Source organism: Phoxinus phoxinus, assembly GCF_949152265.1.
Source record: "Phoxinus phoxinus genome assembly, chromosome: 6".
Lineage (NCBI taxonomy): Eukaryota > Metazoa > Chordata > Actinopteri > Cypriniformes > Leuciscidae > Phoxinus > Phoxinus phoxinus.
Genome location: NC_136881.1, coordinates 23,935,379 through 23,961,441, shown reverse-complemented (window position 1 = coordinate 23,961,441; position 26,063 = coordinate 23,935,379). Strand labels below are relative to the sequence as shown.

The window sequence follows — 26,063 nt, the reverse complement described above, 5'->3', positions numbered from 1 at the left end:
GATAAATTGCCATATGTAGCTTTCAAAGAGAGGTCACTGTAAAGTATTATCTATTGTGAAGGGCCATTTCATTATGGTTGTTGGAACGCTGTGCTGGAATTTATTTTCAAGGGAGTATCATGTCTATTAATGGGTAAAGCTACAGTAATGTATTTAGCTATTCAGCTTGAGAACCTTTCCATCTAAACTGGTTATATCTCTTAAATCTAGGAGTGAATGTTTTATGAGCAGTAGGATAATCTCTGTCTTTTTTTAGTTAGAAACAGAACCATATTTATCCCCATAGTCACACAGAGCCGAAGCGCAACCAAAACAATGTTCTTCAGCAAAATGCATGCAGTTTTGTTTTATAACCTCTAGAGGACCAAAAGCAACATAGTGTACATTTAACGTTAACGTTGCTTTGTGAGAAATTATCCTCTTGAATTCTGAGATATTCATGTCTTTGCAAGTTCAAAGGTTTAGATCTAGATAAGTTTGATCTTGACCTCAGGCCACACACAAAGAAAATAATGCACAGCAATATTAAGGCTGTCAAACTAAATTTGGAGCAAATTTATGTGTTATAAAAGTCAATTAATTTTTTTTTATTTTATTAATCTCACTCTCCCTGTCAATCATTTTTGCTGATGTCAAATTGAATAAATGCCTTAACAGCGCTAAGAAAAACAATTAAATGCATGCGTAATTTTGACAGCCCTAATCAATACATTTTGTTGTTTAAAAAGGCTCAGCATTTGACATTTACCATACAAGAATAGGGAATTCTCCCACTTTAGAAACAGTATTTAATGATAATCTTATAAAGATTAGCTAGATTTACACTAATGCTATAAATTAATAGAGTCATTTAACTTAGGGGTGTCGTATAACAGAGTATATCTGCCTTCAGCAACAAAGGTGAGATATATTTAAAGTGCCAAACCCCAAACAAGAAAATATACAGCCTAGTATAACATTTTACAGTTTCATTTGATCATCTTGATTGCATTCCTAAAACTGTCGTACAACTTTAATGTATAGTACTATGCAGCACCCAAGAACACCCTCTGCACACTGAATGAAACATGAGCTATTCCCTTGGCAATCACTGACATTATAAGCTTCCATCCAGTATTTGCTTGTCCTAGTTATCAGTAATGAAGTCACATTAGCTCGGCATCTGCCATTACAAACTTAATGCCAAAGAAAAGATATATTCATATTGCCCTACAAAGGCATTATGACTCATATTGGGTTTCTGTCCTGTGTTCACAGCTATGCTATCTAGTGTTGGCATAGTTCCTGTATTTGCCTTTTTAGGACAGCATAGGAGGAGGTGACAGGAGGTGATAAAGAGAAGATGGGATTGGGAAATTACCCATGTCCGATTCATGTTGGAACATGTTTGACATTATGTTTGCACATGGTAGCTTCAGAGTGGTTATCAACTTCAACTTAAAATAAACTCTCTTAAAACATATAATCATTTCCACCACAATATAATTTCTATTAAATCTCAAATTATGCACTGTGATTAATATGATTTTGGCAATGAAAATGACAATGGATCCTGAATAAAATGGCAAACTGATTTGTCTGGCTAAGGCAAATTTCACAGCTAGCTTTTTTGTATCATAAATGCACACAGGCTCTGTACTTGGTCCGCTTCTATACAGGCAAGAGCCATCTTTGGAAAACAGTCTCGACCAGTTGAACCACGAACGCCGTGCTACGTAAGCTGAACTGTGACTTAAACCTATCGACCAGCTCACTTAGTGGTTCGGTTTGCATGTAGGGACCCTCATTACGCTACCGTGTTAGTGTGAGGCTATTTTGAGCCTTGTTAGTGGTATTAACGGTTTCTTTTTACTTATTCTATGCCCCATATACTAGCGTTATAAGCTAATCAGTTTTTAATCAGTACATTCGATTATCATGGAAACACATCCCAGAGAACAGTTGACTCGGTACCCATGTGTTATTAACCCCTAGGTTCATTTTGCACCGGAATTGTCCTTTAAGACATAACCGACTGTGTTTACGAGGATATTTTGACGTATTTGTGTGTGTGTATTTGTCCGTTTAAGTGCAAAAACAACTGGAAGACAGTATTCAGTATGAGAGGCAGCTTTCTGTGCTCACGTCAATTTGGATGTGTGCGCAGCACAGAAAACAGCGCGTGAGTCTGGTTTAAAATTGTTCTTGCGCGTGAATGGTTTAAAATCACATTAAATCACTGTTTCTGCGATCGCGCTTTGGATGTGCGTGCAGCACAGAAAACAACGCGCGGGTCTAGGGCTTGAATGGTTTAAAGTCATATTAAAATGCACACAAAAGAATCGATAAGAGGAATCAATATTTTAATTGTATAACAAGTATCCGATTCCTGACCTTAAGTATTCGATTGCAGAATTGGAATCGTAATTCGATTCCCAACCATAATTATAATGTCAATTTTTATTTTGCAGGTGTCTGGGACTGTCATCCTCTGGATCCCACTGTGTGGCATGTAAGTATTTCAATTTGATTTGAATCATATATTGCAAACATGTATCCGTGGCAATGGGCGTAATAGCAGACACATAAGTTATTTGATAACAGAGTGCTTCTGTAGCTGAACTCTCTGAAATGTGTCAGTACATGTTTTTTTATGGGACTGAAAAAGCATTGTTCTGTTTTTCACAGCATCCAGTGAGCTGGCAGCCATCCAAAGAGGGAGATCATTTGATTGGCCGCATCACTCTAAGTAAGCACTCCACCATGCCACGAGAAGCCGGTTCCCTACTGGGTCTGAAGGTGAGCTTGTCAATGACAGTTTACACCAGCTAATAACATTGTCTCTGTATTGCACTTGAAGGGTTGTGCTACACTAAAGGTGTGGTCACTTTTACCGTTGCTCATTGAAATTTTGCAGGTGAAAGAAATTGCCGCGAATAATACAGGAATAATGATAACGGAATAAATGAAATTACTTTAGTTCTATTGTTGATGTGGTTAAAATATGATGTTCTTTAACATTTTAAACCGAATTTGAACATTTCAGATGCAATATCATTTCCAGCTTTGCTATTTTGTATGTTGCATTCAAATCAGAACCCTACAGGATCCCTGCATTTTTTATTTCCCCAACACTTTCCCAAATCTTTCCATTAAGACCTTCAAGCTTTTCCTCAATTTGTACCTTTTAAAAAAAAAAAAACATCTGTGGTTTTTAAGTAGTCAAACTCAGGGTTTGAAAGATTTATTTATTTTAACAATTTATAGTGGTCTTAAAATATACATGGAGATTATATGGAATACAGTGCTATGCATAAGTGTAGACACCCATGCTAAAGTTGCCTAAAAAGAGGAATAAAAAAATCTTCTTTTGGAAATTGATCTTAATGGCTTAATTAAAAAAATGAGGAAAAATCCATGCCAATCTCTAGGTATGGTGAAGGGTATGTGATGATGTGGGGCTATTTTAATTCCAAAGGCCAAGGGAACTTTATCAGGATGCAGAGTATCCTGGATCCATGAAATAACTGGCCTTTAAAAATAAAAATCTGCCTGTCTCTATGGGAATTTAACACAGGGGTGTCCTGACTTATGCACCTTGTATTTTAAGGAAGAACATTATTATTTACAATACATTATTCATTCACAAAGAAAATTGGTGTTCTTAAAGGTTGGATTTTTCCCAGTTTTTTTTATTAAGGCATTACAATCAATTTCCAAAAGATGATTTTATTGTTATTACTGTTTTAGCATGTTTAACTGTTTAAACTTTAGCATGGGTGTCTACACTTATGCATAGCACTGTACTGTATATAGAGCATGGTAACAATTTAAACATTTGCATTATTTAATCTGTACAATCTTATTCATAAGTATGCTTTTTTACTGTTCGTGTTCTGGTGTTTTTAAGGTACTAAACAGTCTGTATACTCCTGATATTTTTTATTTCCTTATTTTATGTTTACTTACATACTTCTAAAATCTTTTTTTCATTTTTTTTTTTCATACTTATTTATCCTATTAATGCATTTGGCAGAAATTTTTATCCAAAGCGACACCTGTTTCACATTGAACGCATAAGCAGAGCGTAAGCAGCACAAGTATTTTTATAAAACTTTCTCCAGACATACAAATGCACACATTTTGTTCAGGCACCATTTTAACTATATGCAGTATATACAGCATGCCATATGCATGTATGTGTGGCAGGGAAACACTGTCACATCACAGAAGAGTGTGCTGCACATCATAAATCAAATCACATGAAAAAGGTGTCACAATGGACGATACTTGTGTGTATTTGCAGTACACAAGCCGCGGTTAAACTGCATTGTGAAAGCATAATGGGCGCGTGCTGCTTCCACTCTGTATAAGCACAGCTTCTGCACTTCTTCCGCCCAGCATGTGCGTCCAATGTGAAACAGCCGTTACAGTGTATTCACGTAAAGCAGTTTATCAGTTTGTGTGTTCTCTGGGATTCAACCCTATAACCTTAGTGTGGCTAGTGCCATACTTTACAATATAAAAATGTAAAGAAGCTTAAGAACAGTAGTTAGGTTGTTTTTTGCAGATTGTGAGTAAACATGGTTGACTGTCATCTGTCCTGTCCAGGTGGTTGGTGGGAAAATTACGGAGTCAGGGAGACTGGGGGCCTTTATCACCAAAGTAAAGAAAGGAAGTTTGGCTGACATTGTTGGCCATTTACGAGCAGGTATTATGATTATTTAAATTTGGCTAACTATGTAAGAAAATTGCAGTATTTTAAAATATTATTTTGACCATAGCTTTATTAATGTCTTTTGCAAGATCTCTGTTGATATTTTTGGTTGCATGTCTACATTTTCACAGCTCATTATTCAGTCAGTCTTTCTATGCAGAACACCGCCAAGTGCTAAATAGTTTATTTTTTTGATTTCAGGCGATGAGGTGTTGCAGTGGAATGGAAAGGCTTTGCCTGGAGCAACTAAAAAGGAAGTGTACAATATTATTCTAGAGTCCCAGTCAGCACCTCAAGTGGAAATAGTTGTGTCCAGACCAATTGAGTAAGCTAAACAAAGCACAAATATCGAACATGGTTTGGAAATTATATAAACCTCTGGATATATGAGTGACTCCAATGATTTTTCTTCCTGTTGCATGTTAAAGATGTATTCAACGTATTCTGTCCAAAAACTTCTTGAAAAAGGTCTATAGAGCATATCAGTAAGTAAAGTATCTGAGAGTGTTATTCCTCCCAGTGTCCCCAGTGTCACCCTACATGCTCCAGACCCTCCTCTCATAGTTAAAACTGTTCAGTCATTGCATCATCGGTCCTTTGGTTCCCTATTCTTTCCTGTGACTGGACAGTGTTTCCATGATGTCTCAAAAGGGGAAATGCAGTCAAGTCAGTGTTTATGTGTGTGGAAAAACTGACAGAGAGATAAGCTAATGATCTGTCATCTGACCATTTTTTTCCCCCTGTGTTTCAATTTTCCTACAGAGATACACCGAGACTTCCAGGGACATCACATCCCCCTCTAGAATCAAGTAGGTTTTGATCATTTACTGACATTTATGCCATTCGAAACCCGTCTTACATGGGACACTGTCTTTTTTTCCATGTGGGGAAAGTGGAGTGGAATTACGGACAGTCTTTTTTTTTTTTTTTTTTTTTACATGAGGGCAGTTGGTAATCACGTTAATCACAAATTACTTGTGAAAATAGTCATTAACAATTTTATTTTGGTCATCACATTAAAAAGATATTTGTTAATATACTAACAATGAATAATAAAGCGTAAAGAATTTTAAAAAATTTCATTCAAATAGTGTACTCCTTGTTATGTTATTATTTCAGAATTTACGATTACATGTTCATTTATGTTTAAATCAATAATCTATAATTTTTTGGGATATTTTATTTAAATATTTTATTTTGCACATTTAACATGTCAGCTATTTAAACTTACAGCTGGATCGAGTTCTATAGATGAATCACAAAAGATGGACCGTCCATCCATCTCTGTTATGTCACCGACTAGTCCCGGGATGTTGAGAGACCTCCCTCTGGTACTGCCAGGACAGCTATCGGTAAGTGTAAAACCACTTTGCAGAGAACATATTTAGCCCTGTTTTCTCAACTGAAAAGGAAGGTATAGTTTGGGAATGACATTTTATCTGCTAGCTCATATTTAAAGGGGTGGTTGAGTATGATTTCACTTTTCTAACTTTAGTTAGTGTGAAATGTTGCTGTTTGATCATAAACAACATCTGCAAAGTTACAACGTTCAAAGCAAAGAGTAATATTTGCTTTTAAAGAAAAGAACTACAACAAACGGCTGGTTGGGACAACACAACATTCCTCCCAGGTTAGGGGCATCACCAACCCTAAAATGTACATAAACCCCGCCCCCTGAACACACAGTCCATGTTAAGAAGAGGAAAAGTTGTTGTAGAGTATGTTGTAAGAGTGCATTTGTGAGTCAGCTCAAACTTTAGCATCCATCTTTTCACATGCATTAGAAAGTCACTCTGTGTGCATCTCACAACAGTTCCTATACGAGCGATTTATAGATTACCATGACAGAACTTTAACATGCTATATAAAAATATCTGTGGGGTATTTTGTGCTAAAACTTCACACACACACACTCTGGACATCAGATATTTATTTTACATTTTGTGAAAAGCGCATTTTACCACCCCTTTAAATAATGTATAGCCAACATTTTGTGAACTTTGAGAAAGTGTTATTTCTTTTTACCAAGGTGAAATTATGGTATGATAAAGTGGGCCATCAGCTTATTGTGAATGTCCTACAAGCACGAGAACTGCCACCTCGACCTGACGGGCGACCCAGAAATCCCTACGTCAAGATGTATTTTCTTCCCGATAGAAGGTAAAACATGTAAAATATATTCAAATTGACATATTTTTTTCAAGTTTTTTTTAGTTTTTTTAGGTCAGTAGCATTAGTTACCGGTAGTTTCTTTGTTCATTTTGAAAGAAATTATACTTGTATTCAGCAAGAACGCTCTAAATTTTAACAACAGAATTATATTTCAAATAAGTACTGTTATTTTTAACTTTCTATTCATCAAAGAATCCACAAAAATATTAACCAGCATATGATTAGAAATGTTTCTTAAGTACCAAATCAGCATATTACAATGATTTCTGAAGGATCGCGTGATTCTGAAGACGATGGCTGCTGAAAATTCTACTTAGCTGAATCACAGGAAAATACGCATTATTTTAAATTGTAATTATATTTCACGTTACAGTTCACTGATTTTAATCAAATAAAGATTGTATCATAGATAAAGGTCATTATGAGCATTAGAGACTTACCAACTCTAAATTTTGAACGGTATTGTAGATAGGTGGTCTCAGAAATATTTTATTCTTTTAAATGTTTTAACTATTTAGAATGGTTTTGTATTTTCTTTTGTTTCTTTCATGATATATATTTATCAATGCACTAGCTTTGCACTGTATTTTTGCACTTGCATTTTTCATTTTGGGTAATGCTGAGTTTATGAAATTTATTCCATGCTAAACGATTGAATAATAAGTGGAAATGGAATCTGCTTTTTCTGTGCTGATTTTTGGGAGAAATTTGCTAAGTTTTGCAGTGTACACACTCTTTTAAACACACTACATTCCTCTAGTGACAAGAGCAAGAGAAGGACGAAAACGGTGAAGAAGAGTGCAGAGCCAAAATGGAACCAGACGTTCCTGTATTCTCACATCCACCGCAGAGACTTCAGAGAGCGCATGTTGGAGATCACTGTTTGGGACCAGCCCAGAGTCCAGGAAGAAGAGAGTGAATTCATGGGAGAGGTGTGTGTGTGTGCTTCAATTATTTTGTCTTGACAGTAAGATATCTATGTATCTATTTCTAGGTTCGGAATAACATATAATTTACAGTATTTGTATGGATTCATTTCAGAAGGGAATTCAATGAAAAGTGCATTTGTGAAGTAATGTGTTCAATTCCCTTGACTCCACAGGACCCTTCAGGTCATTTTGGCCTCCAAATAGTTATTATAACATGGTTCAAATTCCTCTTTCTGGCTTTCTCTTTGCCCAGATTCTGATTGAGCTGGAAACAGCTCTATTGGATGACCAGCCACACTGGTACAAATTGCAATCCCATGATGTGTCATCCCTACCATTGCCTCAGCCATCCCCCTGCCTCCCCCGCAGACATGTTCATGGAGATAGTCCTAGTAAAAAACTGCAAAGTAAGTATCAGCTAGTGTATGTGTGCTAGTGATGTGTGTGTCACTGTATTTTTTATTTATTTACATTATCTGAATAGTGCTGGGCAACGATTAATCGCCATTATTTTTGTGTTTACATAATATACTGTATGTGTGTGTACTGTGTATAATTATTTTGTATATATAAATACACACATATGCATGTATATATTTAATAAATATTTGTATGTAATTTATATTATATACAGTATAAATATAAATATTTAATAAATAAATAACACATTTTTCTTAAATATATACATGCATGTGTGTGTGTGTATTTATATATACAAAATAATTATACACAGTACACACACATATATTATGTAAACACAAAGTTTTATTTTGGATGCGATTAATCGTTACCCATCACTAAATGTTATGTTAGCACCAAAAATATATTTACTGACCATACAATGTCTTAGAATGTGTGTCTAGAAGACTTGATTACATGTCTAGATTAAGTATGTTCCCTTTCGAAGTTGAACTCTGATGCTGCGTCATGGCGTTGACGCTATGGGAATGCTCCTGCGTGAGCCGGTGTCTGAAGCAGCTTATTTGTATTCAGAAGCCGCATGTTTGTTGAGTGTGTGTCTGTTCCTGTATTGTGTGTGTATTTAAAGTCTAAAGTCTAGACAGGAGTTAGAAAACAATGTCAGAACTGAACTACTGGATATGTGTCATGCAGTGCACTTGCTTTTACTTTTTTAAGGCGGACGACTCACATGACATGCATTTTCTGTATAGGTGAGGAGCCCGCTAGGTCAGTCCTCGTGTGTACTAGGGCTGTCACGATATTCTTTTTGGCCAAAATAATTCACAGTAACAATGTATCGGGATATCTATAGAGAATTGTCAGTCAAATGTATCTTTATTTTGTGTTTGCTTTCTTTTTTAGCCAATATTATTGCATAACCAGGAGAGAGAAAATACTGTCCACTTTAACAGTATTATAAATACATTTTAACAACACAACTATTACTGTAACTCATTTGAAAGGAAAATTTGGAGCTTGTTGTCATATCGTCAGAACTAATTCAATCAATCATACAATTCTGAGATTTATTAAAAAAAATTTAAACCATGTTATGTGATTTCATTTAGAGGAGACTAAAATACTAATCGTTTTTAGGTTAGTACTGCGTCAAAATACAATTTATGAGAATAACAGCATATTATATTCCAAAATCATGTTATAGCGTCGGTCGAGTGATTGAAATAACTTTCTTCTGCGAACTAACGTGGCTTCTTATCACAGAATGAGGCAGAAATTGTTATTTTATAGTATTCTGAGACAAGCAGACGGGTGATTCGGCAGAGCAACTTTCTCAATCTGCTGTTCATAGCGTCAACACCATGACACAGCATCTCGTTCCCCTCACAGAGAACCGGGATGCATACGTAACCCCCGTTTTAGATTTTCTAAGTAGCAAAAACTAGAAAAAAAGAGATATGCAAATGATTTCCTTTATTTACATGGTTTTAAAATGCTCAATATTGTGTGCTTCATTTGATGTTTTCTATGAGGAATGTACATGTCATGTCATGGAGAACAAAGTGTTAACAACGTCACACGAATGCTCATCTCAAACTCTCAAAAGAGTTTTTGTCTTTTGGTGATGAAAAGCCTTTCAATTTTGTGAATATTTTGTCATATAAAATTAATTTTGCTTATTTTAAGTGACGCACATTATTTTGTTGACGTTAATCCAAAATTAAACCAAATTTTCATTCATTTTATATAGTACTTTAAGCACTTATCAACATATATATATATATATATATATATATATATATATATATATATATATATATATATATATATATATATATATATATATATATATATATAAAAGAAACATAACTTGTGAATGTAAATTCTTTAGTTATTCATGTTACATTTTGTAGATGGGTTTTATTGCATTGTTACAGAAAAAAGCATTCAAGCAGGACAATCCTCAGCAGAATTTCATTATTTGAAACAATCATCATTTTTTTAAAGATTTTTCTTCATCTAAAAAAAATTTGGATTGTTAGTAGCTTGCTGTGCTATTTGTTTACTTCATATTTTTGGTTTATCTTTTAAAAAACAAACATTATCATCGTTATGCATATTTTACGCCTTGGCTTTGTAGTCATTCTAATAATCAAAAAAACACTTTGTTAATGAACATTTCCATAAGCAATGTTGTTGAATAACACTGCAGCTAACCGATCATCACAGTACATGAACAGAAGCATCCTGAAATCACATAAGAAGATACTAAACAAAATCAACAACTACAGTATAAATAAATCAAGCAAATGCTCAAAAAATGCAACCATATTAATTATTCATATCCCAGTGCATGCTGAGAAGAGGGTAATTGGGACTGAGCTGCAGTACAAAGCCATTTATAAAGCAAAAAAAACAAAAACAAAAACGGACCAGACCAGAGAAAAGCTGCATCAAGATCCATTACTTAAATTTCTAAAAGTTATTAAAGTGACCCTATTATGCTTTATGAGATATTAGCTGGCATATACGGTAGTGGTTTATATGTTTGTGAAAAGGTCTGCAAAGTTTGGATGATTAAATTGCACGATAAATGGAGATATTGTCTCTCAAAAGACAAAATTGATTCTGAACTGTCTCTAACAAGTGGTAAGTAGTCTAGTCTTAATTCCTGCACGTCCCGACATACAGTAGGTTTGTAACAAGTTTGCATAATGCCAGCCTATGGTTGTCATTGGCTGCCTGCAAACAATGCCCACCCTCAAACACTGTAGTTGTAGCTGATGTCTGGAAGAGTTTAGTTTGTGTTGTCGACATATCGAGAATTTGTTGTTTTCTGTGCTGTGAAAGCAAATCCACTTTGCTCAAATTGATACAGTAAAACCAACATAATCGTACTGTATTACTGTGTATACAAGAGCTAAGGAAGACTTCAGAGCTGATATTCAGATATGGTAATGGAAGTTTTGACACACTTTAAGTCTAGGACCAATCACAACAGACTGAGCCATCGGACCAATCAGAGCTGAGTAGGCTCTCTGTAAAAGCGTTTCAGACACTGTGAGAAAATAAATGATTCTGATATGTATATTATGAGAAAATTTTAGATTTTTGACCTTGGATTCATGAAAAACTATGGTAGGAGACCTTCAAAACTAAATTAGTAACTTTTAAAATAGCATAATAGGGGCACTTTAAAACTGCTAAATTGCAACAACAACAACAAAAACTTTAAATCTATTGTTTTACACTATAAAGGAAAATAAGATCAAATTTATTAGCTTTGAATGCAGGTTATAATGCAATTATAATACATGTTGTTTTTATGTTCAGCAGTTAAATTGTATGCTGTGTGTGTGTGTGTGTGTCTCAGGATCTCATCGCATCATTGAAACAGATTATGATGATGGTATGACAGTAGTGTCCTCAGGTGGGTGGGGGCAATGCTTACTCTGTTCGGAGAGTAGAAACCCAACACAGGGTGAGAGAGAAAGCTAATGCCACGTATTATTACTGCAGAGGTGTACTGTAGAAAATACAGCTGTTTTTAATTGTTTAATTTTGTATAGAAGCCCATTAGTTGATATACAAATGAATATGATTCTTAATTGGCACAGATGAAAGCATAAGATGAAAAAGTTTGTTGAAAATTTCGGTTTTATAATCGAATAATGGATTATAAGAGAAGGTTGTGTTAGTTTTTGAAGTACAGAATACGGTCTCTCTCCTCCTGTGCTGGGCTGAACTGTAGTGTTAATTTGAACCACAGAAGTACCTCACATTATTTGTGCATGGACACTGTGGAGGAATGACTCTGTAAGTCAATCACTCTCGATAAAAACACACTTTTATTACCTTCATAAGACCTGTTTAATTTTGTTGTTTAGCTGGAATAGAAAAAGGGTAAAAGTGATTATAAGATTGTATTACAGCATGTAACAGGATTAATATGGGTCTTATGACAATGGATGTAATCTCTGTTGCATGCCTGTAGAAAAGCTTGCTATAGAATTTAGAGCATAAAAGAAGAATGTGCTGTGGCTGATATTTAAAACGTTATGTTTTATACTATGTTCCATGCATATTTTGAACATGAGTACTGCAAGTTGTCAGACCTGCAGTCAACACTGTGTATTGTTTTATGCTATAGAGTTGCAACAGTATACCTTAATAGTCAATTTCAATATTTTTTGACATTTATGTTAATTTTCTATGCAGTAATATTTAATGCAATGTGTATTTACATGCTTATGTCTACAGTGCAGATATTTGAGTGTTTTCCATTTATATTCTGTTTATTATTTGAACAAAACTATACTTGCTCAGTGTTAGTGCTTTGATGAGCATCCAAAGTTTATCAGATTCATGAGTCATGATTTCTAGCGCTCAATGGTTAATTTAGCGTTATTCTAATTTTCTTTCAACTTTGCTTAGGAGAAAATTAATTTCCTTCCCAAATCTACATTTTAATGTAACTTCAAGTTAGAAATGTAAAAGTCAGATTTTTCTTACAAAGACCATCAATTCCTGACAACAACTCAATCTGCTTCTCCAGTTCTACATGTTAAATTGTGCTCAAATACATTCACTTCACAGATATTTTCATAAGTGAACTGTAGTAGTGGAATCTGTATGTTTCAGTGAAAATTATTATTTTGAAAATTCAATTTACAGAAATGATACATACGTTTTTTTACGTCTCGTTTAATGCTTTGTTTCACATCATGATTTGATGGATTGGGTTAGCCTAATTAAAGCTCTAATCTATGCGTTTTTTTTAAACAGAAAATCCTTCATCAGTTGTACTGTAGCATTATCTTTAGTTGTTTACTATGGAAGCATTATGGATAGCAATATTCAGTTGTATTTTGGGAAATTCTGTGTTATTTGCTTGACTTCGTTGGGCACCAAGCCTTAATGCATCTCTAATTTGCTGGTTTTTAACTATATCAAGAAATACATAAAAACAAAGAGACATGAAATGTTTATGGAGCCACTAAAGAGACATGGTGATGGTAAAGATATTTGTGAGAACGCAAACGTTTTGTGAGGGAATGAAAAGCATTCAAATATTTTTTTTCCTCCCATATCATATTTTTACCATCACGATACATTTTTAAAATCACAAAACTCATGCACCACGTATAGTTAACTCTGCCTTGGATAACATTGATGTAATACATGAAACCAATTGATTATGAAGGTGACAAAATCAGATAAAAATTTGTAAAAGTACAATCATATAGTGCCTTTTTTATGCTTGTTTTCTTTCTAGCATGTGTAGAGCAGTAGCAGTTGTGCTGGTACCTCAGCACAATCCTTTGGCATGAATTGTTGTAGTAGTTTTAGAAATGTGAATGTGGGTGTGTTATTGTCACTCTCTGATGTCCCTCCAAAAAGGGGCGTATTGTTTTAACTGGAACAAGTTTGTAACACAAAATGTATATGTATTAAAGCAGCAGAGAGGAACTCCAGAGACAGAGGGAGGTCAAGCACACTGACCGTACCTGAGAGGCAGGCGGCCATACAGCATCGCTCGCGGTCAGTATCCCCGCACAGAGAAGACCAGTGTAGAGCCCGGTCACGACCTGCACATGTCCCTATGCAGAGGTGAGCCACATCAATTGGATACCACACATTTACATGTTTAATAAATTCAACCTGACACTTAACATTCAGCAATATTACTGATTTGAGTGCACAGAAACTATTGGATGAGAACTCAACTTATCTGGCTGATGCCGTCACTGTTTTCTGCAGAGCTGCTACAGCTGAATTCAACTCATTTCATAGTTAATGTACTTTACACAGTTACTAACCGAAATGAAACAACACTGAACAGATTTCAACTGAATAATCATTGTTTACTATTATCTTTTTAGTGCTGCTTTACAGCAGAATTGAATTCCGTTTGCATCATTGAATCATTATTTTCTTGTTATCACTGTAAAGCATACCTGTATTATTGATCAATTATTATATTTTATAAATAAATAATTACGTTAAATAAAACGGTTGGAAACAAATATTGTGGTAATGAAAACATTTTTACAGTGTTCAGTGTTTTTATATAGACACAGATTCATGCACCGTTTATACGTTATATTGTAAGAGTATTCTGCTTGAGGTGATATAGCTGTGTAAAGTGTCTTGCCCTCTAGAGGATGATTTATGTGTGCTGTACGACTCATCACCCTTCATCCTCTCATCAGGAGTCTGGATGAGATCCACAAGAACCATCATCATTCCTGCTCTCCGTCTCGTTACCATGACTCCCACCAGGAACATCGCTCCGGAGATTCGGACTATGAATATTCAGAGGACAGGTATCGCTATTTTAGTGCTTAATGCTCCAAATGCATATATACAAATGTGTGTGTGTGTGTGTGTGTGTTTGTGGAAAACATTGTAACTCAGCTCTCTACATTGATTTGTGCAGTTTTATTATTTAAATGAACTGCATATTGAACTGCATAATTGTGTTCACACCTGGATATTTTTACTATTAATGATAAGTAGCATCAAGAACATTTGATGTTTTAGAGTTTGACTTGATTTTCATATTGTCAATCAAATGTTTTATGCTATTACTTTACTAAATACTAATACTACTAAAATGACTAACAGCCATAGTTTTTTAGTTCATTCCCATTACCGGTAATAATATTACAATTGCTAAATACATGTCTATTATTTTCTACACATTTTCTTTTTCTTTTCTTTTCTTTTTTCCTCACCATCCTCTTACTTTTCTTTTATGTTTGGTTGTCAAATTGTCAATGTTTCACCATCACCATGGCAACCTAAGCGAGGTCCTGGAGGTGCACAGATCAATCCGAGGTGGGAGTGCTGAGTGCCTGCATACAAACAGGTAAAAATCCAGAGCTGTGAATCAAACCCTCACTGTAAGCTGCCACCCTGAGTTACCTGTATCTTAGAATCCCTTGCATTTCTATGTTCCGTTTAATAGCCTACTTATTTCTTGACAATTTTAGAGCATACACATCATTTGACAAAGATATATAATCAACCAAATGATGATTTACTGCAATACTTCATTTATTTTGTGCCTAATCTATTGAGCTCATTTTCCTTTTAAGAATTTGTTTTCAATGCCTGCCTTGTTAAACAATTTTAACATTTTTGTGTGTTTGCTCGAGTAATAATTTTCATTATTTTCTGCTCTTTTTGATGCCTGCTTGTTTGTGCTAATTAAATTAGGAAATTAGCTAGGCACTGTAACACACTTCCCCCAAAGATGCCATTGTTAGTGAATGGTATACATAAAGAAATTTACAGGTAAGCTGGTTGAAATTAACCGAGTATTAATGTTGTGCTTGAGCATATTCCAATTCTGTTATTGAAGTTTTCCAGACCCTTGTGATAATGCGAAATGTACCTCTGCTTAGTGTGATTTGTGTGCTGTTTTAGTCATTACATACATTGTTCTTCATCCCTTTCATTGTGCTGTACTCTCAAGGGTGTCTCATACAACCTTTCACCTCTCTACTGTAGTTAACAATGTTTTCCTTTAAAAGTAACTGTATGTATATTATTAATTGTCTTTGTTGAAAGATTTTAAAGGGGAAAAAAGCAGATTAACCGCCATTCAGGGAAATCTTTTGGTTTGCAAATGCATACTAAGTTATTACTTTTCAACCTGAATTCAAAATCAGAATGAGTTATCTATATATTTTTAGGTAAAGTCCAAAGACCAGTGAAGACTAATGAGAATCAAGTGAGCAGAAGATGCAATAAATCACAATTTGAAATCGACTAAAGACAAAGAATCACAATATTTCACGAGTTACAATATTTTCATATCATGACCCAAGTATAAATATAACATTGTACACTGAAGTTGACAACCCCATCACACCGATAGGTCATACACTATCTGGACAAAAGTATTGGGACACCTGACCATTACACCAACAGGGGTTGTAATGACATCACTTTCTAAATACAGATATTAATATGGAGCTGTAACAGCTTCCAGTCTTCTGGGAAAGCATTCCACACGATTTTGGAGTGTTATTGTGGGAATTTTTACCCATTCATCCAGTAGAGCATTTGTGAGGTCAGGTGTTGGACAAGAATACTGGGCTCGCAATATCAATTCCAGTTCATCCCAAAGGTGTTTGATGGGATTGAGGTCAAGGCTCTGTGTGGGCCAATCAAGTTCTTCCTCAACAAACTCATCCAACCATGGACCTTGCATTGTGCACTAGGGCACAGTCATGCTGGAATAGAAAAGGGCTTTCCCCAAACTGTTCCCACAAAGTTGGAAACATGGCATTGTCCAAAATGTCTTATGGTGCGCTCACACCGGACGCGAATAGCGCGTCAGGCGCGAGTCATTTCAATGTTAAGTCAATGCAAAGATGCGTTACGCGCGTAAAACGCGTGTAACGCGTCTTTGCATTGACTTAACATTGAAATCACTCGCGCCTGACGCGCTATTCGCGTCCGGTGTGTGGGTGCAGTTAGTATGCTGAAAAATTAAGATTTCCCTTCACTAGAAGTAAGCAGCCAACCCTGAAAAATAGCCCTGTATCATTATGCCTCCTCCACTACATTTAACAGTTGGCATTCAGGCAAGTAGCAAACTCCTGCACCACTCCATCCAACGCTTGGCATTGTACTTGGTGATGTGTTTGTATTTATATATTTTGTGCTGATATGAATGCCAGTGGAAGTTTGGAACACTTTGGCTATGGAATCAGCAGAGAGTTGGTGACTTTTACACACCATGCGGCTCTTTTTACCATACACCATACACACCATTTACGTGGTTTTCTGCAGTTCCTATAGCTTACACTTTCGAATAATAGCCTACCACTTTCAGTTGACTGTGAAATATCTAGCAGAGATGAAATTTCACAAACTGACTGAAACCGTGGCATCCAATCACAGGCGAACAATGCTTGAGCTCTTCAAAACGACCATTTTTCCCCACAAATGTTTGTAAACGTTGACTACATGTCTAGGTGCTTGATTTTATACACTTGAGGCTCTGGGTCTGATAATTAAGAGGTGTGTTCCAATACTTCTGTCCATATAGAGTATATTAAACTGAGAGCATCAGTAATTTCCCTTCTTGTGATGTTCACTTATAAAAAGCCACCAAGCCCCTCTCTTCTTTTGCTTCAGTTTCGTAGATTTTTTACTTTCTTTTTGTGGCTGTTATGCATGCTTTTGTTTATTTCTATATTTCTTTCCATGCTAAGCTCTACCCTCCCTGCATGCTTAAAGAACAAACCGCCACGGCGAACAGAGAGGGATGGAGTTATCCCTCTTAGTGCCATTCCACAGCGTGTTCTCAGGTTCACAGATGAGGTCAGCTCTGGGTAAGGGAATAGTACTCAGCTGACTAAATCCAAACAAGATAACTGTACGATCAATAGGTAGTGAGGAGTAGTACTTTTTTTGTGTGGTACTGGAAAATATTTCAGTATTTATGCCTGAGAAATAATGGAAACAAGCAACTATTATAATAGTAATATTAGTCATATGGCCTTTCTGTACGATGCTGATTATTCTTTCTTTCTTTCTTTCTTTCTTTCTTTCTTTCTTTCTTTCTTTTTTTCTTTCTTTCTTTCTTTCTTTCTTTCTTTCTTTCTTTCTTTTTTTCTTTTTTTCTTTCTTTCTTTCTTTCTTTCTTTCTTTCTTTCTTTCTTTTTCTTCACAGTGATCTTCAGCCTTCATTAGACAGAGTAAGAAGTGCCAGCACGACTTGTTTAAGACCAGAGTCAAACTTCCACTCACCTGAAAGAGAAAGGTATGTGAAAACAAAGGGGAATCCAGTAACTACGAGTATACTATTCTTACTCCACAACCAAACTGTGCCAGGACATAGTGTCTGTGTAACGTTTTAAAAGCTTGGGGTCAGTAAGATTTTATTATTTATTTTAATACGATTTTATGGTTGTTTTATTCATATTTTTATTCAGCATGAACATATTAAATTAATCGAAAGTGACAATGAAGGCTTTTACATTGATACATAATAATAATAATACTAATAACTAGTAATTTTTGTTGAGCAGCAAATCAGCATTTTAGAATGATTTCTGAAGGATTATGTGACATTGAAGACTGGAGTTATGGTTGCTGAAAATGCACCTCAACAAGCTTTACCATCAGATTTTTAAATATGTTAAATTAAAGTTACTTTAAATTGTAATCATATTTGACAATATTACTGTTTTACCTTATTTTTTATTAAATAAATGCAATTTGGTGAGGATAACAAACTATCGATTTAAAAATATTTCTGACACCAAACTTTTAAACGGTAGTGTTCTTGAGGAGTCTGTTCTGCAATCTCAGCCTTGAACTGTTTTGGTTAAATCAGAGATTCACCATCCTGGCCTTGAACTCCATGATACCTTTCCATTTAGCTATTACATTCCTCCTTTTGCTTTTGTTTTTTCCACTCTGTTTGTTTTATGGATCAGTCATTTTCCATCTCAAAGGCATTCTGGCAATTTGGATAGGCCAAGCTCTCAGATAGCTAACAAGAAAACCATTGATGGTGACAGGTAAGATCTCATAATAAACCTCTGAACATAATCTTTATCACTTATATGTTTGTGTGTGTGAATCTATTTCAGCTTTTTCCACTAGTTTTAAATCTTTTTTTGTAGTTGGTTTACCCTTTTAGTATACTTATTTTTTTGCATGTCTGATTATCTCATTACATTTTTTTTTTTTTTTTTTTTTTGCCCTTGACCTTCTTTGCGGTGGCTGTGTTTAGACTCCAGCCCACCTCTATCCTGAGGGGCAGCAGGAGGGGGAGAGAGCCTCCCCTCATGGCCTTTGGCCAGACCAGCTTAGGGGGTTCCTGCCCTAACTCTCCACGAGCTGACAGGTGCATGCTGGGAGCCCCTCAGAACTTGACTTATCTGCTTTAGTTTGTGCACTGCTGTTTATTGTGATGTCTTAGTAATACAAAATCTGTTTCTTAAAAATGTTATCGCCATAAATTAGAATTCTTTTAACTGATAACATTAAATCTCAAAGTTGCACTGGGTGATTATTTGTTATTTTGTTTTGTTGGCCGATACAACAGTGTACTTGAACTTGATTCGAACACCTACCAGCAAAAACATTCGGTCAATGTATAAATAATACCCTATTCACAAATGTATTTGTCACACACAATTACAATTTTACACAATAAAAGAGTCTAATAATGGGAGGGGTTATGGAGTTAATGCCTGCACTGGTCATGTATTCTTCGCGTGACGACCATAATCCCACCCTTTGAATAAAACTGCTTTTGCATGAGTCTTCATCTCATGCGAGTGAACATTAGTTTAAGTTAAGGCTGGAATATATATGGAGCCCCTAAAGGGACATGAAGGAAAACTTCATGAGAAACTTTGCAAATGCAAAATATATTTCTTCATCCCATCTCCTATTTTTTTCCATCACCATGTCCATTGTATTGGCTCTGTAGGAATACAGAGTTGATGCTACAGTAGTTGCTGAAAGTCATAACCAGTCTGCAGATCAGAATTGACAGATTTCTCAAAAAATCATGCAGTGTATGATACGCACAGATTAATTTTTTTACTTCAGACCCTGATTCCATCTAGTTATGAAACATTTTTGATATTTTAAGATGATTTTAGAACAGATATTGTTAACATTTGCCATGCACCTCTTAGCAGCAAGGCACATGTTTCTGTGTGAGTTTGTCGAGTTTGGAACGATTTGAAAGTCTGGTAGTGTGTAATCTTCAGTCATAGTGTATGATGGCGATTTTTTCACTGAAACCATTTTCAAAGTCGACAAAGTATTTGATGATGATTTTAACCTGTTCAGATTTTAAAAGTTTTTAGTGTATTCCAGCCTTTAAAGCAAAAGAAAAAGAAAAAAGGACACAAAAAGTGGTCACAGTTATAAGTGCACCTTTAACAATAAAATGAATAATTTCTCCTTCAAATGTTTTCTCGTTTCTCCGTAACTACATAGTGTATTACAATGAAATATAACATTTATATATCACATTATGAAATGTTTTTTCTCCTGTATTTTTTACAAAAAAAATCTCTCTTTCCAGAGAACTTCCACGAGGTGGACATTATTCCCCAGCAGGGACCACGTCATTAGGGCGCAGAGGCAGACAACTGCCACAACTCCCTGCAAAGAGCAGCAGTATAGAGCAAGGTAAGCAATTCACTCTCTCTCTCTCCCTCTAAATACTCACACAATCAGACAGCAGTATTCTGAAATGCTATTACCATTCAAAATCACAGCCCAAACCCATGAATCTGTCCCAGTGCCTTTATAAATGCCAGATAATTTCATGACTCCTCTGTCCGTAGCCTTTTTCATGTGTTCCACAAGATCACGCATGTTGATCTTTCTACCTTACTCCTTTCTGTCTCTTCTCATGCCATTTCTCATGCCTTCAACCCCATCTTCATGAAGAACATGTCAACAGTAAACCTGAGGAGAAACCTAACTCAGGTATCTCATTCCATTCTCTGCATTTTGCCCTAAAATTGATCACTTGCTTGTCTAGAAGAACTGAACAATATTCGTTTTTACTCCGCTGTATATTTCTTGTTCAAACCCCACAATATTTAGAACATTGTAGCTCTTCCAAGTAGGTTATTTGCTGGTCAACCAGCCACTTTGTTCCAAAAACAGACTGACCATCTTTAGCTGGTTTGTTCTTGGTCAAGAGGATTTACTAGATTCAAACCATCTAATGACCTGCTTGCAGATACCAATTCAAGGCAAGACACCAACAGGTGAATAGAGTGACATACAAATAACTAATAGATATCTGTCAGGGTTCTTTCACTATGGTTTATTCTAGTTTGACACTCCTGTCTCGTCCTTGTTTTCGCTCTCTCCTGTCCATATGAGTTGTTTTGTGTGTGTGGAGCGTGGTGTTCGGATCCCAGCACTTTGGTCTTGTTTGGTTTCGGTTCTGTGTCAGGGTTCAGGCATTCATGTTCCATGTGTTTGTCTTCGGTCGTGAGCCCACGGGATGAACATTCACTCCATCTTGTGAGCTCTGGTCTCGTGTTAGATTGCGGTCTCAAGTTCGCTCGGGCCATAGTCTCTTGTCTGCAAGTGTTATTGTGTTCTGTGTAGCATGTGGTTCATGTTTATATTAGGGATGGGCATTTTTGTCAATTTCTCATTTGTATCATTGACAGGTCTCAAAACACTCGGGGGGACGTGTCCGTCATGGAAATGTTTATATTTAAAAAAAATATAACATGAAATCATGTCTATAGAACCATGAACGTTTGACTAGAAAAAAACGGAAAAATGGAAAAACACTGCTAGATTATGATTATCGAAAAAGAAACATCTAAACATTCAGTAAACTGAAGCCCATTCTATGACACATCCTATGAGATTAATAATCAGAAATCCTAGGTACATAACATAAACATAACAACTTGCATCTGCACAAAAGGACACAAATGTGCATGTGAACTTAAACGTGCTAGTTTTTTACAGTCTATGGTTTGAAAGGGAAACTCTGGATGCGCTCTTACCTTAACATCATGCTGATACACGGGCAACCTGTGGCATCACTGGTATTGAGGCCTTTCTGCTTGCTGCGCAGTTTCGCTGGTCTGGACATGTTGTACGCATGGCAGATCCAACTGAAGCAGGTTTTTTATGGCCAGCTCCAGAGCGGCATGCGCTCTCAAGGAGGGCAACTAAAACGCTACAAGGATGGCCTCAAAGCCAATTTGAAACTATGCAACATGGACCCAAATGACCTTGAAGAGATGGTTGCAGACAGGACATCATGGCGAGCACAGTGCCATACTGCCATACACTCCTTTGAGCTCAGCCGAATCCCTACTGCAGTAGACAAACGAAGACGCAGAAAGCACAATGCCTTAACATCTATAACAACATCTAGCCAGTTTGTGTGCGACGCCTGTGGCCGGCCATGTGCGTCAAGGATCGGCCTCTATTCACACCGTAGGACGCACCAACAACAACAATTGTGACGAGATATGTCGTGTCGACAGCTCAGACCACATTACAATCCTGTTCTCATTATAATGCTATATATGGCATGTATATTGGCGCTGCACATCTTGCACTTAATTTTATTTTTCATGAAAGAAAGTGATTACAGTAATCACTGCGTGCTTCCAAAGTCATAACGAGAAACAGTTTTAAATAGGCTAAATAAAGCATTGTTTTACTGTTAAAAAATGAGAACAATATAATGCTGCTGCATTATTATCATCAATGATTTTGAAAAAAGAAATAGACCATCTAAAAGGAATATGAACGTCTCAAATAAAATAACCCAATAATAGTCAATAATGTCGGACATTGCATTTGAGCTGAAACTGAAAAGTGAACGAACAGTCGCTAAACTGTAGCGTTTTGCTAGCTGGTTATTAAACTCAACCAAATGTGTCTTATATTTGAGATTAATCAGATATAGAGAACATAAAAGTAATTTTACAACTTACATTTATATTAGTCTGATGTGTAATTCTAGTTGTGGACGCACTCTTCATTTAACAGCGTGCTGAAAATCTAAAGCACAGAGAATTTACATGTATTTTAAGTTTGCAGACGCTTTTATCCAAAGCGACTTACAAATGAGGAATACAGCAGCAAGCAATTCATTGTGAAGAGGCAAATAAACACAAAAGTGCTCAAAATACAAAGTTTTAGACATTGCTTAGAGTAAGCTAGAATAGGGAGGGATTCAAGGAAAGTTAAAGTCTGCGTGAACCGGAAGTTGCAAACGACTTTTCTCCAGTGTTGTGACGTATTTCCAAGTGAAAGGGAATATTGAACAGAGGACAGGGTTTTACTTTAGCGCTCCTCCTCTCCATCTCTGCTCATAGCAGACTAACGGTTTGAGGAGAGTGGTTAAGCGTTTTCAACCCAGGTCGTCAAACTGACATAATCAGAAAAGGAACGCCATTCCAGACCGGAAGTAACTTTTCAGATTTTGATTAAAGATTACCAGGGCAAACACATTTTTTTCTGTGTATTAACTTGCACGGATTAATTGTTCACCTCAAGACTAGTAATATGCGCTAACAAAGTAAATAGGGTCAATTTTGATTTCATGATGACTTTAGTTTATAACAATATGATGAGGTTAAGTGCTCACAGAAGAGATGCGTTTCAGCTGTCTTTTGAATGTTGTCAGGGATTCTGCATTCTGGATGAAGGCGGGGAGATCACCAGCAAGGAACAGTGAACGAAAATGTTCTGGAGAGGGATTTTGTGCCTCACTGTGATGGTGAACCCAGATTGGTTAAAGTCCAGTTGGTTATTCTGTGAGGAAAGATGATACCTGGTTGAAAACAACTCATTTAAGTGTTTTTGCTTTGAATGGTAGGAGAGAGAGAGAGCAAACAAACAGAAAGCAATGTGCAAGTACAAAGGTCGATTTGAGCGAAAATGCAGTGGAGTAACATGCATTGTGTTTTGCAAATGTAAATAAATGAGCCTAGATAATATTTTACAAAAAAATATAAAGCATCCTACAAATTGCATGTAACCTTTGAACAAATACCAAATCTAGTGCAAACAAATGCATATCTGTCTGTTATGATTGTTGTGAGACACTTGGCTTTTTATGAGATCTCTCGGCTCGGCACACAAACGTGTCCAGGCAGATTTTCTCACAAATGCAGTTGAGCAACTTTCTCTTCTAAAACAGTAGATGGCGCTAAGCTAGAGGATTAATTTAGCGCTAGTCTCCCGGCAGAAGCACTGATTTGAACCGCATGCTTTCCAGAACAGGTGAGTTTCTGTCTTACTGTATCTATAACTAACCTTTTTGACGTTTTCTTTTGCAAAATGTTTATTACATATCTAGACAGAAATCCACATTAGCACTTAGTAGCACAGTAAATGTAACGTTTTTACAAAAATGTAAAAAGCAACTTATGGCGGCAGAGCTTTCAGCTTATAGATTCCCCTATCCAGGAGAGAGTGAAGTGCTGCTAAGTGCTAATGTGGATTTCTGTGTAATAAACATTTTGTAGGCAAAGGAAAGCAAGCGTTTCAAATCAGTGCTTCTTCCGGGAGACTAGCGCTAAATTAATCCTCTAGCTTAGCGCTATCTACTGTTTTAGAAGAGGAAGTTCTGCCTGGACACATTTTGTGAGAAAATCGAGTCGAGAGATCTCATAAAAAGCCAAGTGTCTCACAACCATAACAGACAGATATGCATTTGTATGCACTAGATTTGGTATTTGTTCAAAGGTACATACAATTTGTAGGATGGTTTATATTTATTTGTGAAATATTATCTAGGCTCATTTATTTATATTTGTAAAACACAATACATATTTGTTACTCCACTGCATTTTTGCTCAAATAAAATTTGCTCATTTTTGTACATGCACATTGCTTTCTGTTTGTTTGTGAGTCGAGTTTTCCTTTGCAAAGCAGATTGAGTTTGTTTGCAAAATGCTGGACTTTTTTTGTTTGTTTGTTTGTTTGTTTAATTATGGCACAATCTTAACTCCATACATAGTAGATTGGCGCGGCACATTTTGCAGTTAGCATTACATGATCAAAGTGATTCCAGGCATCACTGCAGTGCACGCTTTCAAATCCAGTTTCACTTTATTTCGCTGGTCTGGAACAAATCAGGCCTCAGGAACCGCCTCAAATACTACGTTTTCATGACTGATCGTCACTGTCACGTACAGGTACTTGAGTACTATTGCCCATCCCTAGTTTATATTGGCCATGTGCTTTCATGTTGTCATGTTTTGTCTTGTGCTGTGTAGCACACGGCTTGTGTATTTAATTGACTGCGTGCTTTCTTCATGTCATGTTTTGTGTGGACACACAGTCGGTGAGAGCTCTCATTGGTTGCATGTTCTTGTCATGTTTTGTTTGAGCACATGGCTTGTTGATTGTGTTCACTGGCCATGTTCTCTTGTTGTGTAAGTGTAACTTGTTTGGTGTGCAAACAAAGCAGGTAACGAGGGAGGACAGGTGGTGCAAATGAACAAATACTCAGATAACAAGAAGGGCGGGGTTAAAAAAAGACAGCAGAGCACATGGCACACTCTGCTGTCTTTTTTTAAAGCCCGCCCATCTTGTTATCTGAGTATTTGTTCATTTGTACCAACTGTCCTCCCTCGTTACCTGCTTTGTTTGCTTTCCCTATTCATTCTCCTTGTGCCCTTGATCGTCGTCTAATGTGGACCATGTTTACTGGCTTCCTGTTGTTTCCTGCCTTATCTTGCCTTGTTCAGCCGGTTATGTTTTCTCCCACGGAGTAGTTTTTGTTTGAGTAGGTTTTGTTTTATTTAGTTTTTTGATTTAATAAAAGCCCTTCTCTGCATTCTTGAGTCCTGGCATAATCCCTTCACCCCAATTTGCAGAAAAATTGGTTACTCTATCTACCAGCCTCCACTGGTCACTGCATTGAGTTCCCTCCATCAACAAGGGACTGGCCTCAGGGAATTCACTCTGGAGTTCAGGAGTGTGGTTCAGTTCAGGCTGAGTTACAATGAGGTGGCTCTCAAGGACTTATTTAACTATGCCCTTGATGAGCCCATTAAAATTTGTTTTTTTAAGGCATGGAGCATGAGGGTTTTGTGGAGTTTCTCACCTGCAGTGGGAGGAGGCCTCTCACATGGTGCATACCCTTCCTCCTTCAGACAGTAAAACCTCCACTTCTCCAACCACTATCTGCCGAATGAGGAGAAACAAATCCACCTCTAGCCACGCTGCTGCTCCTCCAGAGGTGGCCATAGACGTGGCAGCTCCTCCTAGAGACTGTTGCAGACACTGCAGCTTCCCCAGAGGCACAAATAGATGCTGCAGCTTCCCATGAGGCACCCGAGACCACTACATGA

The 26,063-nt window shown here is 36.5% G+C and overlaps 1 protein-coding gene across 3 annotated transcripts in view; it reads left to right on the top strand.

The window, feature by feature from the left end:
* The window catches only part of rims1b (regulating synaptic membrane exocytosis 1b), an 81,305-nt gene that overhangs the window by 39,457 nt on the left and 15,785 nt on the right, over positions 1 to 26,063 (top strand). For 2 of the 3 annotated variants that reach the window (XM_079616660.1, XM_079616661.1), the window contains 21 exons: positions 2,451 to 2,491; positions 2,668 to 2,778; positions 4,591 to 4,690; positions 4,898 to 5,021; positions 5,125 to 5,181; positions 5,459 to 5,505; positions 5,930 to 6,048; positions 6,726 to 6,856; positions 7,629 to 7,800; positions 8,051 to 8,204; positions 11,591 to 11,647; positions 13,674 to 13,827; positions 14,430 to 14,543; positions 15,026 to 15,088; positions 15,439 to 15,516; positions 17,448 to 17,567; positions 17,909 to 17,998; positions 18,678 to 18,761; positions 18,977 to 19,090; positions 20,288 to 20,394; positions 20,659 to 20,697. In XM_079616660.1, the coding sequence (XP_079472786.1) occupies positions 2,451 to 2,491; positions 2,668 to 2,778; positions 4,591 to 4,690; positions 4,898 to 5,021; positions 5,125 to 5,181; positions 5,459 to 5,505; positions 5,930 to 6,048; positions 6,726 to 6,856; positions 7,629 to 7,800; positions 8,051 to 8,204; positions 11,591 to 11,647; positions 13,674 to 13,827; positions 14,430 to 14,543; positions 15,026 to 15,088; positions 15,439 to 15,516; positions 17,448 to 17,567; positions 17,909 to 17,998; positions 18,678 to 18,761; positions 18,977 to 19,090; positions 20,288 to 20,394; positions 20,659 to 20,697 (2,076 nt within the window). The remainder of the gene's footprint in view (positions 1 to 2,450; positions 2,492 to 2,667; positions 2,779 to 4,590; positions 4,691 to 4,897; positions 5,022 to 5,124; positions 5,182 to 5,458; positions 5,506 to 5,929; positions 6,049 to 6,725; positions 6,857 to 7,628; positions 7,801 to 8,050; positions 8,205 to 11,590; positions 11,648 to 13,673; positions 13,828 to 14,429; positions 14,544 to 15,025; positions 15,089 to 15,438; positions 15,517 to 17,447; positions 17,568 to 17,908; positions 17,999 to 18,677; positions 18,762 to 18,976; positions 19,091 to 20,287; positions 20,395 to 20,658; positions 20,698 to 26,063) is intronic. The other variant, XM_079616663.1, reaches the window with a different exon arrangement.